The sequence below is a fragment of the Meriones unguiculatus genome, chromosome 2, assembly GCF_030254825.1.
Source record: "Meriones unguiculatus strain TT.TT164.6M chromosome 2, Bangor_MerUng_6.1, whole genome shotgun sequence".
Lineage (NCBI taxonomy): Eukaryota > Metazoa > Chordata > Mammalia > Rodentia > Muridae > Meriones > Meriones unguiculatus.
Window position 1 is genome coordinate 172,799,193 of NC_083350.1, and position 18,307 is coordinate 172,817,499.

Below are 18,307 nucleotides of genomic sequence, written 5' to 3' on the forward strand. Positions count from 1 at the left end.
GGGGACTTTGTGCGATCTCACCTCTCTATCGCTGGGGTGGGCGCAGCCCCTTCCCCCCCGTTCTTGTGGCGTGTTTCCTCTGGTGTGCACTTGTGTGACACTCATCTGGTTTGAAAGTCAGATCCGCCATCAGGATTAGAAAGGGAACTCTTGGCAGGAAATACTGAAGGTGATCATAAACTGAAACGGCTGATAGGGGTTGAGGGTCCGGTGGCTAAATGGGCTGCTGCCAGGGCCCAGAGAAACCCGCAGCAGCGGGACAGTCCTTGACAAGCACAGTTCTCCAGGAGAGGCCTGGAGTCCAGAGTTTGAAGGGATGTCGGCCATGAAGAGGGTGTAAAGGAGAAACGTGGTCTTTTACACTATGGTTGTCTCACTGACCACCAGTTTAAGAACTCTCCAGTGCAGGGATATGGGTGAAGCCTGGGTTTCTTAAGCTCTCAATATGCCTGTGTGTTTGGCGGGATGAGGGGGAGAAGTCATCACTAGGGGCTGGTAAACTGGAGACCAGTGAGTTTCGCACTGTGATAATTTATTCATACGTAGTCACTGAAACGATGAAAAGTTTGGAGGAGGTGATTATGTAAAGTATATTATTATTTTTTAAAAATCTTTCTCTACTTTGCGGTCCTGCTTTTTCCAGCCATGTGATGAGATCAGACAAATGTTGCTTTCTTTGAAATGTGTTTTCAGAAGACTACACGGGTTGGCATATTGTCTAACAGTTTTGTGACGGTATACGGTGTTTTGTTTCGTTTTGTTTTGCTTTAGAAGAAAGAGTAAGCTGGTTTTACAGCTATGGGAAGTGGAAGAGGCAGATCCGGTTTTGACTGGGCATTTTGAGAACTGATTCACGGTCACTGGCCTCCCGGTCACTAGAGGGCGCCAGAGAACCGCATTGGGAAATGCTGGACCTTCGAGCTGGGCAGAGCTTGATTTATGAGCAAAAAAGGAAGTGAAAATTGAGAGCTTAGGATGCCTTTGCTGTGAATGCCAATAGAAAAAAAAATGCAATTAAATGATTGTGAAGATTCTATTTGAAGGATGGAAACTCGATTTCAGAAATCATTTCGTCTGTGAGGCAGGGGTTCACACTCACTGACCCTGCCAAAGTAGTGGTTCTCAACCTGTGGGTCGCGGCCGCTGCAGCAAACCTCTGTGCTCAGAAATACTTGCACAACAGTTCATAACAGTAACTAGATTACAGTTGTAAAGTAGCCACGGAAAGAATTTTATGGTTGGGGTCACCAGAACATGAGAAACTATATTAAAGGGTCGCCGCTTTAGAAAGGTCGAGAAGGGCTGCTCTGACCCAGTTCAGGGCAATCAGCGGCCTTGCCGCCCAGAGACCCATCATTTGGGTGTGTTCTTCTGCCTTTGGTAGTTGTTGAAATCTTAGGCTGGAGCTTAGCCTCACCTTTTCACTGCCACACTCCTTCAGTCCGAGCACCTCAAGTGTTTTGGTAAACACTTGAGTAAATGGTTGCTCTCCTACACCTGTGGGTCGTCCTGTTCATTTGTGTCTGCTCATGCTACTGAGCCCTTTAAACCACCCTATTTCCCGAGTTCCCTGCGTCTTTTTCTGATAGAGGAGCTTAGTTCGTGCAAACTTCTCCCTGTCGATTGGTTTTTTTCCATAAGCTTTGTCCAATCTGATAGTCACCTTTAGCTCTGTGGGTTGAAGGGCAAAGAAGTCTCTAGATTTCTACAAAACATGGGAGTCAAACAGATTTTTATGAAAGAATCATTACTGACGTTTGCCATCAGAAAACAAGCAGAGCCTGCTCGGAGTTCTGATAGGGGTCATTGATTATATTCATGACTTTGATAGAGGTCATTGATTATATTGACTTTGATATTCGTGATGGCAGTCATGTGACCCAACTGTACAAAAATAAGATAGATGCAAACTGTAAGCCCTAAGCAATATTAGAAGCTGAACTGTTTCCAAGCCTCCAGGCTGTCAGGACAGCAAAATATCCACGACTTAATTGTATTCTCTCAATGCTGGACATCAAGCCTACATGGGTTCTGCAAGTATTCTACCATAGAGCTACCGCCCTAGTCTACAAGGCATAATTAAAAAAAAATGTGTTTAGTGGTTTGAAGTCACTGTAGCTGGATAAACGTTCATTATATTCCGTGATTATCACAGCAACAGGGGCCCTTGCAGAAACAGAATCTTTACATCATTTGGGGCTTGCAGCCCACACGGAAATAAAGTGGACTATTCTGATTTACTTTGAGCTACCTGCTAGACACACTGCACCCTACGTCCTCTCCGGAGGCCCACAGTGGGAGGCTTGGTTTCCCTGCCTATTGTGAGTGGGGCTCAGGTTTATGCAGAGAATAGGATGGCCCTGATCCAACATGAACTAAGCCTGTCTTAGAGACAGGAGGTCCTGCCAATGACCAACAAAAACCGCTCAGAGATTTGGTGCTTCAGTCCATCAGGTCGCATGTCATCAAGTCACATCATGTTATCTGTTCTTTACTTCTTCAGGCCTTCAGCCAAAGGCGAAAACTGCTGTCACCCTGGAGAGTTCCCTGGGCCTGACTCATGCTTCTTCTCTTCCATTTTGCTGAACCTCTTGCTGTCACTGCCTTGACCATTATCGTTGTCCTTGACTCTGATCGACTAACTGTATGACTTTTCTCTGCACTAGATCAGCTGCTCTCCAGTGTCATAGCTGCAGTTACTGCCTGTCTTGCCCCGGCTGCCCATCACAGGGAATGGTTTACATGGGAAACCAGCTCCTTGATCTGAGTCCTTCCACTGACTTGACAATGGCGCTTCTGAGCGCTTCTGCTCATTGTTTTGGCAGAGCATAGTGGGTAATATAGTTCTCAGAGTATGTCTGCTTTAGAATCCATCACAGCAGTCATTTTAAACATGAGCTCTCAATTTCAGCTGAAGATTTGTTACACACCCAGCCCTTTGCTAATACTTTCCATCGGTTTCCTCATTTGGTTTTCTCAGTGTCCATACGAAGGAGGCACAATTATCTCCATTTTACAGATGACGAGAATGAAACTTAAAAGATAAGCAAGTGCCCTTGGGTTACGCATTGGTCTGGAGCTTGCATGCTTCTCCCTTCCATCATTTCACGTCTCTTGAAAGCAAGCCTGCATTTAGGCATGGCCAAGCTGGAGGGGTAGCAGTCGGCTAATGCTGATTTATAAGGCTACAGTTTGATAGCTCTAAACAGTGAGTGAAACAATTGAAAAAACCCATTTGATTTTATAAATTGCCTTATTCCGTGCTCTTTGATTAAAATCTCAAACCTCAGCTGTTCAGCGCCAAATTAAAGAGCAACAGGAGGGAAGATAATATTAAGTTATGTTAGCAATTTGCATATTAAGTGCCCTCATACTGTAGTGCATCTTGTGGTAACTGGAAAGTTTTGGTTTAGAAACAAGAAACTTGAATAGCAACTGATATTGGGGATCTGTTATTGGGAAAATTGTAGGTGTCAGGGTGAGGAAAAGTTAATTTTTCTACCTCAGAAACATTCATGATTTCACAATAACGAACAGTGTGTTCTTTGTATTAGTCAGATTGCCATGTTAAAATACAGTTAGTTCTCAGGCCTAAAGGATTTGAATTTTTGTCTAATCAGGTTCAGGTTCTGAGCCTGTAACCTGTTTAGAAGTCACTAGCATGTATCCCTGCAGACAAAGTCAGAAAACTCTCCGGTCTTAGGAGAAAACTTCTTTGGAGGAGTTTTTAGTCCCATTTGGCTTGACATGGTTGCCAAGACCCCTCCTGCCCCTCTAGACCATTCCTCCCAATGGGCTTCATGTTATCCTCCAGCCTGTAGGAGGCAGTATGGAACACGGACTGAGTTGCTGGTTTGATTAAAACGTGTGCCTAAAATAGAGTCTCCACTATTTCCATGAGCCTAAGACATTACTTGAGAAGTCCTTCTTCTGCAGCTGGAACTTACACCCACCTCACAGAAGGACTGGTATTGCTGTGAGGATGAACTGGCATGCCATCTGTAAAGCTCCGCACAGAGCCTGGAGCTCTCAAAAAATGGTTGGGTCTGTTCTTGGTAGTGTTCGGTGCACTTTTGCTGTAGCCCTGTGGGAAATTTGCACACTGCAGAAAGGAAGGTTTTTTGACTTGGTATTGATTGGGGCCCAGCATCTGTCTGAGAGTCCAAACTCATCCATCAGAGTCTGCTTGTCCTAGAATAAACGTGTATGTGCGTATGTGCAAGCAACTATATATTCAGATACACATACATGTATATGAACGTCATTCAACATGTGTTTTAGTGTCATTCTTACCAAAGACTTTTAATTTCTAAGAAGGAAACAAAACAGGAGTGTTTGCCGGAGCATGAGTGGGCATCTCCCAAGAAATCAGAGTCCATGCGTAGTGAAGGAGGTGAGATCATTCTCCTCTTCCCAGACGACTGGGAGGCTCTCGTCCATAGAAAGAGAGGTGAGCTCTGTCCCAGCAACTGAAGAAACCCAGTCCCCAGGGGTCACCTCAGTCTCAAGCGAAGGGATTATAGTTGTGAGTAAGTTCCAGGAAAGGCGTTTGGACCACCTGAAGGTCCTAGCTCCTCATTCATCATGGAGAAAAGGGTTGTCTGCTCTTTTGATGTCTCAGCGGCCCTAGCTTTTAGCAAGGATGTCTAGACATCCGCTGAATGGTTGCCATTAGACCCGCCAAAGCTTTCCAAATACCTCAAAAGTCAGTGATAGCCCTAAAGTCAGACCTTCAGCCTGTCTCACATCGTGCTCAAGTCTTTCCACTCATTTTGGGTCTCTGATATCCAGACTTGAAATCCCCCAGGAGAAATCTGGTAACTAAAGGGGTTTACAGTCAAGTCATGCCCATGTAAGATGAGGGCACACTGGGTCCTAAAAGCGGCGTTGCTGGGGCCTTTTCCAGCGCAACTTCAAGTGTCATAATTGTAGATAATGCAAGTCTTGTGTGCATTTAATAATTTAATAACCTAAATTTCCAGGTCAGAGGCGTGTTATAGGCTTGTACCCAGCTGCTACAAATTTAGGTCCCTTGAGTCTTAGTGTTTTAGTACCCAAATTCCATTTTCCACCCCATGCCTCAGACCCACAAATAGCACAGAGAATAGAGTAACCATATTTAAAAAGGAAGGATTCTGATTTCTATAGGAGCATATACAGTCCTCCTTAAACCTGAGTGACTGGAAATAAATTTGCAAAGTTTCAGGAATCTTTTAAATAATGTACAACAATGCATGACAGTGTGCAAGAAGATATTTTTGTATAAAAGTGTTTTCACACTCTTATTTATTTACTCATATTACAGACTTCTTTCCCCAGAATTCCTTAACTTTATAGTTTAAAGACATTTTTCCCCCTGGCAGGTTTTTAAAATTGGGCAAGCTGTCTTGGTTTGGGGTTCAAAAACCTCCAAGGCGTAGGGAACACTGTAGAAGAAGTGAGGAAAAAGATTGTAAGAGCCAGCTGAAATAAACCCTTTCTTCCCCCTCACCCCCCCCAAAAAAAAAAGGATTGTAAAAGCCAGAGGACAAGGAAACCTGCCATGAGAATTTGTCTCCTAGATTTAGCAAGGAAGCTGTACCCATGATACTTGAATATGGTTGCTTGAACAAGACCTGAACAATGACAGCACTAACAGATATGCTAATATGGAAGGGGAAATTCCCATGGGGCCTCAACCCTACACAAAGACAGACCTACAGGCAAGTAATGACAGCTGAACAATGGAGAATTAGTCTTCCCTAGGGATGAGCCTCTGCTTGGTTACCCAACACATAGTGGTCATCCCTGAAATCATCTAAATACAAGCAACACAAACTGGCTCAGCAGGTTGTATTTGTGTATTTATGAAAACACACACACACACACACACAGCAATAATAACTGAAGAAAAAGAGGGTATGGGGGAGGACCTGAGAGGAATTTGAAGGAGAAAAGGAAGGGCAGAGGTGATGCAATTATGTTTTAATTTAAAAAAAAAATGACAAAATGCTATGAGGCTGGAGAGGTGGCTGAGCATTTAAGAATGCTGGCTACCCTTCCAGAGGACCTGGGTTTGATTCTTAGCACATACATGGTGGCTCTCCTCTGGATTCCGCAGGTACCAAGCATGCATGTGGTTCACAGACATTTATATTTGCAGGCAAAACACCCATACCAAATAAAATAATAATAATAATAATAATTTCAAAACTTAAAACGGATATGGATATTTAAAACATAAGAAATAAACAAAAATTTTAAAATTTTTGAGTGATGTGCAAAAGTGTGATTTCATTGATCGCTGACTCCTTTACTCTCCTAATGTAATTAAGATGGCTTTGGCACTGAAAGTTTATGTAGAGGCCTATGTGAAGATGCAAAGCACAGGTACCTTGTACTCGATAAACATAGTACATACAACAGAAATCTCATCTTGTTTCCATTTCCTCAAGCGCAGACCTGGCCCTTGTCCTTGCTTGGTCTTGTCTGTGCTCTACAGCTTAAGTGACAGAATGGGGTGGGCCTTTCTCTTAGATCCAGACTGCACCCTCATTAATATTGTACCAGACCACATGAGATCACTGTGTTCATTTTGTAAGAATGAAGAATGTACCAGGGTCGAAAGAGAGGCGGGATGTGGTGGGACTGGAGGAGGAGTTCTACTCTCATAGCTGCTTGTCTGGGCTTGCCTGTTATGAATGAGACATCTTTGATGGGGGTAGAGGGCACAGTTACTCATGTCCTGGGTTAGATCCTCCTCCTTAATTCCATTCACTTTTTCTGCAAATAAATGAGAGACTATTATGTGCTGGGCCACCTCACTAGGACACCAGGACACAGTGCTTACCAGTAAAGCAAGCAAACCCGACAACCTGTACCCATGCTGAATTTATATAACTCCCTGAGCGTGACTGGCCACTCTTGGAACACACATGCTGGAGATACTCAGATTGTGTTTTATTACTTCTGTAGAAACTTGAAACATTTTATTATTAATAAAATCTAACTGCTACAATATCTTCTAGAGCAGAATTTTCCAGATGGTGGTACCAGAAATAGTAGCTTTATAGATATTAGCAGATGTTACTTGGAAGGGAGATGAGATAATCAATTCACTCACCCTAGGACTTGGGAGATTTCTGCTGTGTCACAGCACACTTACACATGCAAAAAGAAGTATACTTTCCCACATTTCCAAGCTTCTTTCTCCACGAAATAGAATATTAATTTTATCTTAGCAGACAACTGATCCATGAAATTCAGTTGGAGAGTTGTTAAAGAAAAATTGCATGCGCTGGAATTCACAAGTGAGCAGAGCACTGTGGCTACTTTTAGCTGAGGCTTTGGCGTTTTCCTTTATAGGCCTATATTATAGAACTACATTGTACAAATGAATGTTCTATTTACTTAGTTTGCACATGAAACTTCTTATGCTAACTGGATCATAGAATGTATATATATATGTATATATATATATACATATATATATATATATATATTATAACACACACATATACTATAGCCCAACCAAGTCCAGTCAACAAAACAATGTTGTTAGAAGTGGGGTTTTCAGAAGTTAGTAGATAGTTTCTTTTTCTTCTTGATTGAGAAACTCCTTCTTGGGAGATAAGAGAGATGAGTCAAGAAAGATCCAAACTGAGCTTGAGGATCTTGGGTATAACTCAGACAGAGGCAATGCTGAGCTTTCTATTACTAGACTGTAGAATCAGAAACTGTTAACAGCCACAGGTAGCACTGAGAGATGCTGGTCTCACCCAAAGGCAAAGCTGAGGGACGCCCGAGCATGGAGGCAAATCTGGACCACAGAGGTCGTAGTTCCTAATCTTGCTGCACGGAGAGGAGGAAAAATGGACATTGGTGGCCAAGGGCTTTTAGGAAAGTGATTCCTTAGGGAAACTTGAAGTTGGACTAAGGTGACACAAACACTCAATGCAACAATTTTTATCCTGTTGCATACATAGCATTCTGATTTTTATTTGCTTTTATTTTTACATGTTTATATGCAATGGGATATATTAATATTTGAGTGTTGTATTTAGAACTTTTGTGACAACTTTTGCTTGATAATTTTCTATATGCATATAATGAATTTTGATCATGTCCACGTCCACTCCCTCCTCGTTGAGTCTTCCCCTTTTTCTTCCCACTTTTTTCCTCCCATGCATGCTCCTCTCCTTTTTAATAACCCACCGAGGTCACTGAATGGCAGTTTATCAGTTATTACTGAACGTTTTTAATTAGGATATGTATCCAAATAGAACTAGAAATGAAGCCTGGTGCTCAGAATAAAAATAGGCATCCCGTCATAAGTTCCTTAAACCTATACCTGTATGTTATCTCTTACAGCGACTTATACAGATTATATAAATAACATGTTAGTTATTTCTTCATCCTGATTTTAAAACATCTATAAATAATTAAAGAAAGTTCCCTATCAACTTTTGAAAATAAAATTTAGTCTTTTCAGAAGCAGTAAGTTTTCAATTATTCTGAAACTTTCTATTCCATTAAATAAAATAGTGTTAGGAGTTAAAGGAAGTTGCTTTAGCTTTTATTTTGTAATCATGGTGGTCTGATTTTTAACGTGCTAAAAACTCTGAGTTGTTTTCAGAGTAGATTCTGTGTCTGAAGAAATCCTCTCATTTCTACCATAGCTCCTGGGGAGGAGGGAGGGGCTTCATCACTGTACTCTTTATGAGTTAATTATAATTACTCATTTCCTGAGGCAGCACCAGCAGCTCATCCTGGCTCACCCAGAGACTGCTTCATATGTGAGCTGTGAATTGATTTTCTCTTTGAGGCAGTCTAGTGATAGGGTTAAGCATATTGGTAGAAGAGCAGGTTATTTGATGCAAATAGATTTTCAAAAAAATCATTATGCTAAATACTTAATAGAAGGACTTCATCTACATACAGCAGCAACTGTGACCTGCTTTAAAGATGACATCATTGGGTGTCATGTGGCTCTTTATACATTCCAGCCTCAGAAAGAGATAATCTGTGAGAGGCAGAAGAATCTGGTCTTTGCTGTGAGAATCTCCAGCAGACAGAAGCCGGGACTAGAGGGAGGCAAAGCTGCTTGCACAGTGCATGGTGCCTTGTGGAATTCTTGGCTTTCTTTCCTCTCCTTTTCCTTTTTCTCTATGTAGATGAAGTGGAACAACTGCTTTTGACTAATGGGGGCTTGTTCTCTTCATTAAGATCAAGAACTTGTCTGGATTCCTCTGTTCTCCAAGGAGCCTGGTTCTGTGGTTTATTTTTTATTTTTTTTCCTTCCAATTTGAACAATGCAGACAAAAAACAGGCAGTTTCTCTGTCAGGGAACTTACCCTCTCTTTTTCTTCAGTTTTGAAGCTCTCTGATCCCAAATTTTCTTTGAGCTGCCTGGGTCGCTAACCAAAGGGGAGAAGCAATTCCCCCTGCAGCATGTGCTATTGGAACTCTCCAGGTAACTTTATCTGCTAAGTGGCTCCCCAGGGGTTCCTCTCCGAGCCAGTTTCAGTGAACAGCCCACCCTTCTCAGATGGACAAGGGTAAGTCTTCAGCACCATGGAGAGGTCTGACCAGCGCTTAAGGGCAGCGTGGGACTGTGGCCCAGACAAGCAATCGGACAGAGTAAGTTCTCCACATCCAATCATCCATTGTGCACCCAGCACGTTTTAGATGTGTGCGGAGAAGTGGCCCCAAGTTGTGAGAGAGTCACTCAGACCGACGCTGTAAAATACCGGCTCTCCACTGCATGTTTAAGTGATACTTCAATTTCATTTTGGAGAAAGTCAAAATACTAATTTAAAAATGTTTTAATACTGCAGTCTTTGATGTGAACGTTTGTACTTTGCATTTTGAATGTAAAAACTTAAAAAATCAACACCAGTTAATTACACTGTCCTTAGACAAACCAGATGTTTTGGAACAGAATTGCATAGCCATACATACGTAGTTGCAAATGTGCAGCTTGTTACCTCTGTAAAGACAAGATTCTGAAGGAATCTTATCCTGAAGAACAGTTAAACTCTTAGACCATGGATTATAGTTTCAACTCCAAACAAGCGCTTAGCTGTTCTAATATTCAAACACATGAGATATTCAGTGACTTAAAACACTAGCATTTACTTGCATTGAATTCATACAGTGAAAACTGGTGGAAAGTTATGAGCAACTATTTTTTTTTTGTCAAATGATTACATATAGGCTGTTGAAGTTGTTATTTTACCATCACTAAAAATATTTATTTAGTTTCAAATTTTTCTAACTTAACTGTTTAAAACAAAATTTCAAAACCAAGAAGTTCATTCCCCTAAAAATCGTTCTTTAACCATGTCCTTACAGCCATTGAGACAGCTGTATATTAAGATCTCATATGATGAATGGAGAAGATACTTTGAATTTCTACCAATCATGACCCCAGCAGATATTTTGGTTTTTTGTTCAGAGTTGTGTAAGAGAGCATGGAGCTGTTTAAAACATAATTTAAGAAATATCTTTCTCCAGGCCATTAAATATAGTTTTAGACATTTATACTGGATCGTTTTCTTTAAAGTATAATGAAGCTCTTTTAATGTTATTGTGACATAAAATTTACTTCTCTTAATAGTTCTTATATTTAAAAACCTCAAGTATAGACATTTCTTTCAGGTGAATTACTATTAATCTTTATTCCAGTAACCTGGCACTTGATTTTTAGATAAGGTGCTCATTCTTGGCAGTGTATGAAGCACAAAGTTTTAAAAGCTGTGACTTAGTTTTGTTTTAAGGTGATATTGTTATATATATATATAGTCATCTTTGCTTCGTTGATACACTAGTGTTTTCCTAAATTGATCTCAATATTTAAAATAACTAACCACTTTGAAATGTGTGAAAGATAGATTTATCTTTTTTAGTTTTGTTTGCTTGAGATTTTATGATTCTGCCTGGGTTTTAGGGAGAAGTGGGGTTTTTTTTCCTCTGAAAAGCATACTGTGTGACTTTAAGTTTTAATATCCCCTTTATTGTGTGCTGTGTCTATTCCCTAGTGGAGGTGGGCCTTGGACAAGTCTTTCTGGGTGGTGGGATTCTCCTTCAACAATACAGACAATGTGAGGCTCTTGTCATAACCTGTGTCTGCCGTGACTCCTAAATTGAGGCTTGCTAGATTCAGAGATCTGTTATCTGTCAATCTTTTTCTCCCGTTAAGTCTCTCAAGGACATGATACAGTATGATATTGTCAGGAGTGCAACATTTTACATTTGTTCCTCTTTCGAAAACATTTTGGTGAGATATTTATAACCACAGCTACCTAGCTTAGACAGTTTGAGACATGGTTGTTTATGTATTTGCTTAACTAGAACTTGTTGCTATATGACAAGCCACCAACAGATGTTAGCTTCTGCTCTGATAGCATTTCAATCACTGTTGAAAGAGTGCAAATCATCCAAACAACAGAAATTACCCAGATCTATTTAGACTGTGAGCTATCTCCATTTCTTTCTTTTTCCTTTTTTACAACATTCTGTTGGTAGCAGATGTGTGTGAACAATCTTAAATTTAGTTGACTGACATTTTGTTTTTCTTGCCAATGTAAAAAATATGCTCACAGCTTTGTGGGCCTCCCACCCTTGCAGGGCTCTATAACCTTTGGCTGAAAGGGATGTATCTGTTTAGCAAACCCCACTGCAGCTGAAATCCTTTGTAGGAATGCTGGCCATAGAAAGGGATGATAGGTATGCTTTCCCTTCTGTATTTAACCCTTTTTAGTCGTCAGAGAAGTTGATCTTAGAAATGGTTCTTCCGGCCTGGAAATGGTTCTTACTGTTGCATCCTTCTTCATCAAAGCTACTTGCAGATGTGGCTTCCCCAGTCACAGTCATATTAGAGTCTTCCTCATACAGGCGATCTTGAGAGTAGGCTATTGTAAAAGAAAGTATATTTCAGAGAGGTACTGGGTTCCTGGGATTCTTTAAATTCGGTTGGTCCCAAATGATTTCTGGACTTAATATAAAAGGTTTCTGCCACTATGAGTGGCACTTAATAGATGTTGGGGTCTTAAGAGCAGACCCAGTTTCCCAAGAAATACCTCTGAATTTATGCATCAATGTAGATTCATTCAGCTCTCACACATTGAGATCCATTATCTGCAATTCCTGGCACCACAGATTTTAAATTTTGGACTCAATTCTAAACATGCAATTAACTATTTTCTTACATATACTTTATATATATAATCTGAAGACAATCTAAAATTTCAAACAATTTGTACATTACGCCACTCGAACAGTCTTATATTTCAAAGAATTTTGGACTGGGAATATTTCAGTTGCAGGTCCTCCGATGAGTTTCGTCTTGGCTGCTCTATTTTACTGTTGGTTGCTCTTTCACTTTCCCAGTTATACATATAAGAAACATTCTAACTTCATCTTGTATGCTAGACCTATATAAAAAAATCTATATTTACAGAATATCAATTGGGGATTTGTATTAATCATTATTAGAAATAATGAAGTTATCTGAACTGTTTCAGAGAGTTTAAAAGAATTTAGAGAATTTTCATGGAGGCCATCTGTTCAGTTAAAAGATTAAAAACGAGATATAAGTCTAGGTATTACAGATTTTTTCATTTTCATTTGTATTTCACATCCTGGAGCCTGTAAGTGAACCTGGGTTTCTCTCATAAAAACAAAAACAAACAAACAAAAAAACCTTCTGAATGAGGATTGAGCATCTTCCCTGGGGTCTTCCTTATTGTTTAGCTTCTTTAGGAGTATAGATTTTAGACGTTTATCCTATATTATATGGCTAATATGCATTTATGAGTGAGTATATACCATGTGTGTCTTTCTGTTTCTGGGATACCTCACTTAAAATGATCTTTTTTAGTTCCCACCATTTGCCTGTAAATTTCACGATTTCCTTACTTCTATTAGCTGAGTAATATTCCATTGTGAAAATGTACTACAGTTTCTGTATCCATTCCTCTGATGAGGGACATCTAGGGTGTTTCCAGATTCTGGCTATTATGAACAGAGCTGCTATGAACATAGTTGAGCAAGTGTCCTTGTTGTATAGTTGAGCATATTTTGGATATATGCCTAGGAGTGGTATAGCTGGGTCTTGAGGTAGCACTATTCCTAATTTTCTGAGAAAGTGCCAGATTGATCTCCATAGTGGTTGTACAAGTTTACATTCCCACCAGCAATGGAGGAGGGTTCCCCTTTCTCCACATCCTCTCTAGCATGTGTTATCACTTGAGTTTTTTATCTTAGCCATTCTGATGGATATAAGGTGAAATCTCAGGGTTGTTTTGATTTGCATTTCCCTGATGACTAAGGATGTTGAATATTTCTTTAAGTGTTTCTTCGCCATTCGATGTTCCTCTATTGAGAATTCTCTGTTTAGCTCTGTACCCCATTTTTTAATTGGATTACTTAGTTTGTTGATAGGCTAGGGCCAAATAGAAGGGGAGGAAGACCTCACCTATCAGTGGACTAGAGGAGGGGCAAAGGGAGAGAAGAAGGAGGGAGAGAAAGATTGGGAGGAGATGCAGGAGGGGAATATAGCTGGGATACAAATTGAATGAATTGTAATAAATGATAATAATAATTTTTAAAAACCTAGTCATAATTCAGAATACACAAGCCTAAACCTAAGCAGCTAGAGCTTAGTCATGGGAATGTACAACCATCATTTCCATCTTACTTGATCTATCACATGTTCTGAACTCTCATCTTTCTTGGATTGTTCTTATGTCATAGATTCTGTATTTCTGCATGCAACACATTGCCACACATAACCTGTCTCCATTAAGAACAAATTTTGAGTGATACAAATTCAGAATCTAGCACTCTACAGTGGTGAATGCTATAGTCATCTTCAGGATGTGTCTTGGAGTCTTCATCTCTGGAATTTATTCATTACAATGATAGGGCAGAAATATTTCTCCACTTGAATTTGTTTGAGGTGGGCTGGCCTTGATAAGACTGTACTAGGTAGAAAAGGTGGTGATACAAGGAAGCATGTTGATTCTCCGTGAAGTATCAATATGGCTTTCAAAGTGACCCAATGTTGGTTGAGTCTAATGGTTTGAGAGTAATGAGGCAATGACATCAGGCTTCAATGCCTTAGAGAAAGCTATATAATTTTTCCATGTCTCGTTTGTGTGGGAATACTAGAAACATAAATACAGGCATCGTATGTAAATTTTCTTTGATTATTTGGTGTCTTTGTGAATGGAATTATAATTCTAACTGAATAGAGTTGTGGTTGGTTAAATAGCCTCCCCAAAGAAGTGTTAACTAAGAATCTGAATGACTTGTACTCAAGTCTCTCGTCTACATTATGTGTATGCAAGTGTGCCTGTGCAATCACATATGTGATCATACTTCTATGACCATGTATAGATAAATAATACCTATATAGATATAAATAATATCTATATCATGATAAATAATCCATAAGGTCTTCCCCAATTTGAACATGGAGGGGCGGCAAGAGTGTAATGTTACCTCATTAAAAAGAGAAAGGGCTGGTGAGAGTTCAGCAGTTAAGAGCTCTTGCTGTTCTTTCAGAGGACCCAATTTGGTTCCCAGCATTCATGTTGGGTAGCACACAACAGCCTATAATTTCAGCTCCACGGATCTGATTCCCTCTTCTGGCGTACACACACATACACACACACACTAAAATATAATAAAATAAAATTTTAACAATGAAGACAAACCTTCATTCAGTTAACCTTCGCTGGCTATACACTCTGATCACTGTGTCATTTTAAGGACTAATGTGACTAATGTGATTAACCAACCATTCTTGAGGTCCCAAGAAGCCAATCTTTTAAGAGTGAGGTTATGGTACTGTTTTAAACCTCAGGAGTTGGAAAATGTCTAGGAAGCAGAGTGAGATGCATTATTTGGAGCTGTTGGAAAAGGGAAACAATAGAATAAAAGGGAACAAGCTGAGCCAGAAGTATAATTTATGTCTTTGTTCTTTCTGCTGCAGAGATGATGGAACGTGTGGGAAAGAAACACAGAACTAGAACTACTGATCTCTAACCACGTCTGTGGTTATCCTCAGAGTCACATGGGCTGCTTTGGTCTTTGCCTGCATCTGCCTACCTTGAATATCTATAGTTAATAGTAGACTCTGAGGGTCCCAGCTGTTAACACTTCTTTTTTATAATTAGGAAGAATTCCAAATCTGAATGCTATCAGTTTGTAAGCTCAATATTGTCAGTGTTGCTCTGAATGTGAATGCTTCATTAATGTTTGTTTGTTTAACTGTTTAAATACATGGCGTATTTTGGGGCTCACTCACAACAAATAGAACCCCAGAGGTTTGTTTCCTCTTAAAAAAAATCAATTGATGTGTGTGTGTGTGTGTGTGTGTGTGTGTGCAATGTGTGTGTGAGAGAGAGAGACAGACACAGAGACATAGAGAGACAGAGAGAGATGAGAGAGAGAGAGAGAGAGAGAGAGAGAGAGAGAGCCTGTGGAAGCCAGAAGAAGGAATTATATTCCTGGAGCTGGAGTTATAGGCAGTTTTTATCTATGCAACATGGGTGCTGATAACCAAATTGGGTCCTCTGTAAGAGCAGCCAATGCTCTTAACTGCTGAACTCTCACCAGCCCTCCTCTTCTTAATGAGACAACCTTATATTCTTGCTTCCCTTCTACATTCAAATTGGAGAAGACCGTAGGGGTTATTTAGTCCAACACATGTATTTACATACATGGTTATATAAGCCTGAGCCCATACATGATTGCATGGACACACTTGCTTACACATAGCGTACATGAGAGACTTGACTCCAAGTCACTCAGATTCTTAGTTAATGTTTCTTTGGTAAGGTTACTGAAGCAACCAAAACTCTATTCGGAGTTATGCTCCCACTCATAAAGACACCAAATAATCAAAGTCTGCAAGCCCTGACGCTTATGGAGGTCAGAGGATAACTTGTGGGAGTCAATTCTGGCCTTCCATCTTGCTGAGACAGGGTCTCTCTTGCTTCTGCTGCTGTACTGTGAGCTTCTGGCCAATTCTCCCGTCTCCTCCCATCTCTGAAAATGCCGGGTTGCAGATGCACACTTGGTACCCAACTTTGTACGTGGGTTTGGGGGATGGGACTCAGGTCTCGTGTGGCTACTGTTTCTGTCTGCTGAGCCGTAGCCCTCGCCCAGAGGTTTATTTTATAACTAGATGTTAACACTGGACACTGGTGAGCCAGTGAGTGGAGCGGTATTTTCTCCTACAGCTGTTCAGAAAACTCAGGATGTCATGAGCTCTGCCTTCTCTGGCACATGGCTCTCAAAGCCAACATGTAACATGTAATTACCTTCCTTCCAGAAAACCAGAAGTCACAACACAGAATATGGAGTAGCAACATGTGGGCGGCCTGGGTGATCCTGTTTGAGAAGGGCACACAGCACCTCACTCACATTATCCCTGGCTGAACCCAGATCCACGACACACCTACTGTCAGGAAGACTCAGAAATGCAGTTCTCATTTCCAAAGCGATAAGAAGGGGACAAGAAATTTAGAGCACTCAGTTCTTTCTTCCACACCTTGAACTCTGTTCCGTGTCTGCTTTAGTCTTTCAGGCTGTTAACTGTGGAAGCTGACCCTGGTTAATTTCAGACAAAAAGTGATACATTAAAAGCACACTAATGGCCAGGAAGTCTGGGGAGTTAAAATTAAACAGGAACTAAAGGAATTTGATTGTCTAGAACCCCAGGCAAGGGAAAATATTGTTGAAGTACTTTGGGTACAATGACCATGATATTCTAAATTGTTGCTTGCTCCTCTAAGAGACACTTCATTCAGATTAAAGATTTTGAGCTCAACTATTCCATTACCTGGGTGAGATTGCTAAGATGCAGGAGAAGGATGCTTCTGTATTGAGGGGCTACAGTCCCTTTCCAAAGTGTTACTTCCATAAAGGCTCTGTACTCCTAGGAAAGGGGAACGCAAATACACACACACACACACACACACACACACACACACACACACACACACTGTTGTGCCTGGGGCTATGAGAGTCCCCTACTGCCTCATTAGATCTAGTGATGGCCCATGCTGGTTCTCACCCATTCCGGCTGGCCGTATGCCCAAACTGCTTTATTACAGTGCTGAAGACTAAGCCTCGTTGCCTCTCTCAGGGTGTGTTTTGATCACTTTCACCAGCTGATTACCCTAATCCATCTAGCATCCTGTGTGAGTCCTGCTCTGGCCCCTTTTTATTTTATTTTTTAATGCTAGCTGAGCTTTTCAGGCCCTTTTCTACAACACTGGGCCTTGTCTGAGAACTTAATTCAGACCTGCAACCTATGTGATAAGTCTGCTTGGCTGTTGCCCAGACATTTGACCCATCTCCTGTGGGGTTTTCTCCTCTGTAGAACGAATGAGCCGGCTCCATTCCCATTAGTCTCAAAGGGACACCAGACTTAACAAGATGGTGCTTGGAGATATTTGGAACACAGGGTGGCATTATCACATTATTATTTCCACAAGCTGTTAACCTGAAGGGGGAAATAAAGAGTGGAAATTTAACGCCAGAGAGGTTTTTGGCACTTTGTCAGTTTGACATTAGCTTTGAGGGCTTTTGGAATCTTGCCTGAAATTTTCAGCACCAAGCAGCTAAAAGCTGTGTTTTTCTGGGCTCCTGATGGTCCTGTCCCCAAGGGATGGCATTCAGCCTTCATGAGGGGTGAACTGTGCCAGGCCATCTTCCAGCGCCCACCAGCAGCTGCCTGTACCCACTGTTCACCCTTGGCATAGCACCTCTGACTTGTGCCAGGAGGAAAGGGCTGGGGAAGCAGCCATCCACACATCCATGTGTCATGGAAGTTCCCTGTGCCCTGTGGGCTGTTTATGGCTGGGTGGCTTCTGAGCGGTCATGTGGACCCAACAGTCACAGAAACTTTTTAGGCTTTGCAAGTGTCGCCCTTAGCAACTCCACCACAGAACAGGCTAATTAAAATGGAGAGCAGAGAGGTTCACCCTTTTGGAACTTAACTTTGATGATTTTGGAAGAGAGAAGAAAGGAAAACTTGCTGAATTCAGAGGAGCTGGTTCCAAATGGCTTTTTCCATTTGGATGGGATTCATTTTAAAATTTTAGGTTCCCATATTTGTGCCTGAAAATGAACTCACTTAGATTTTAGAAATACTGATGTATTAGAAAGTAAGGAGTTGCGAAGAATTGCTCAGTTCCAGCACGGTTTGAAACCTTCTTGTTCTCTCTCTCTCTCTCTCTCTTTTAACTCTTTGATACTTTGGCACACACATACAGCATATTTTAATTATATTCATACCCCACTCCCACTCCTC

General features: G+C 40.9%; 1 protein-coding gene across 2 annotated transcripts in view; it reads left to right on the forward strand.

Annotated features, from left to right (window-relative positions):
- Positions 1–18,307, forward strand: part of Schip1 (schwannomin interacting protein 1) — a 722,809-nt gene that overhangs the window by 174,269 nt on the left and 530,233 nt on the right. Inside the window, exon 1 of one of the 2 annotated variants that reach the window (XM_060378409.1) lies at positions 9,307–9,618. The exons of the other annotated variant lie outside the window; for it this stretch is intronic. Within the exon in view, the coding sequence (XP_060234392.1) occupies positions 9,553–9,618 (66 nt within the window). The 5' untranslated portion in view covers positions 9,307–9,552. Of the gene's footprint in view, positions 1–9,306; positions 9,619–18,307 lie in introns of those variants that run through there. 2 annotated transcript variants of the gene reach the window in all.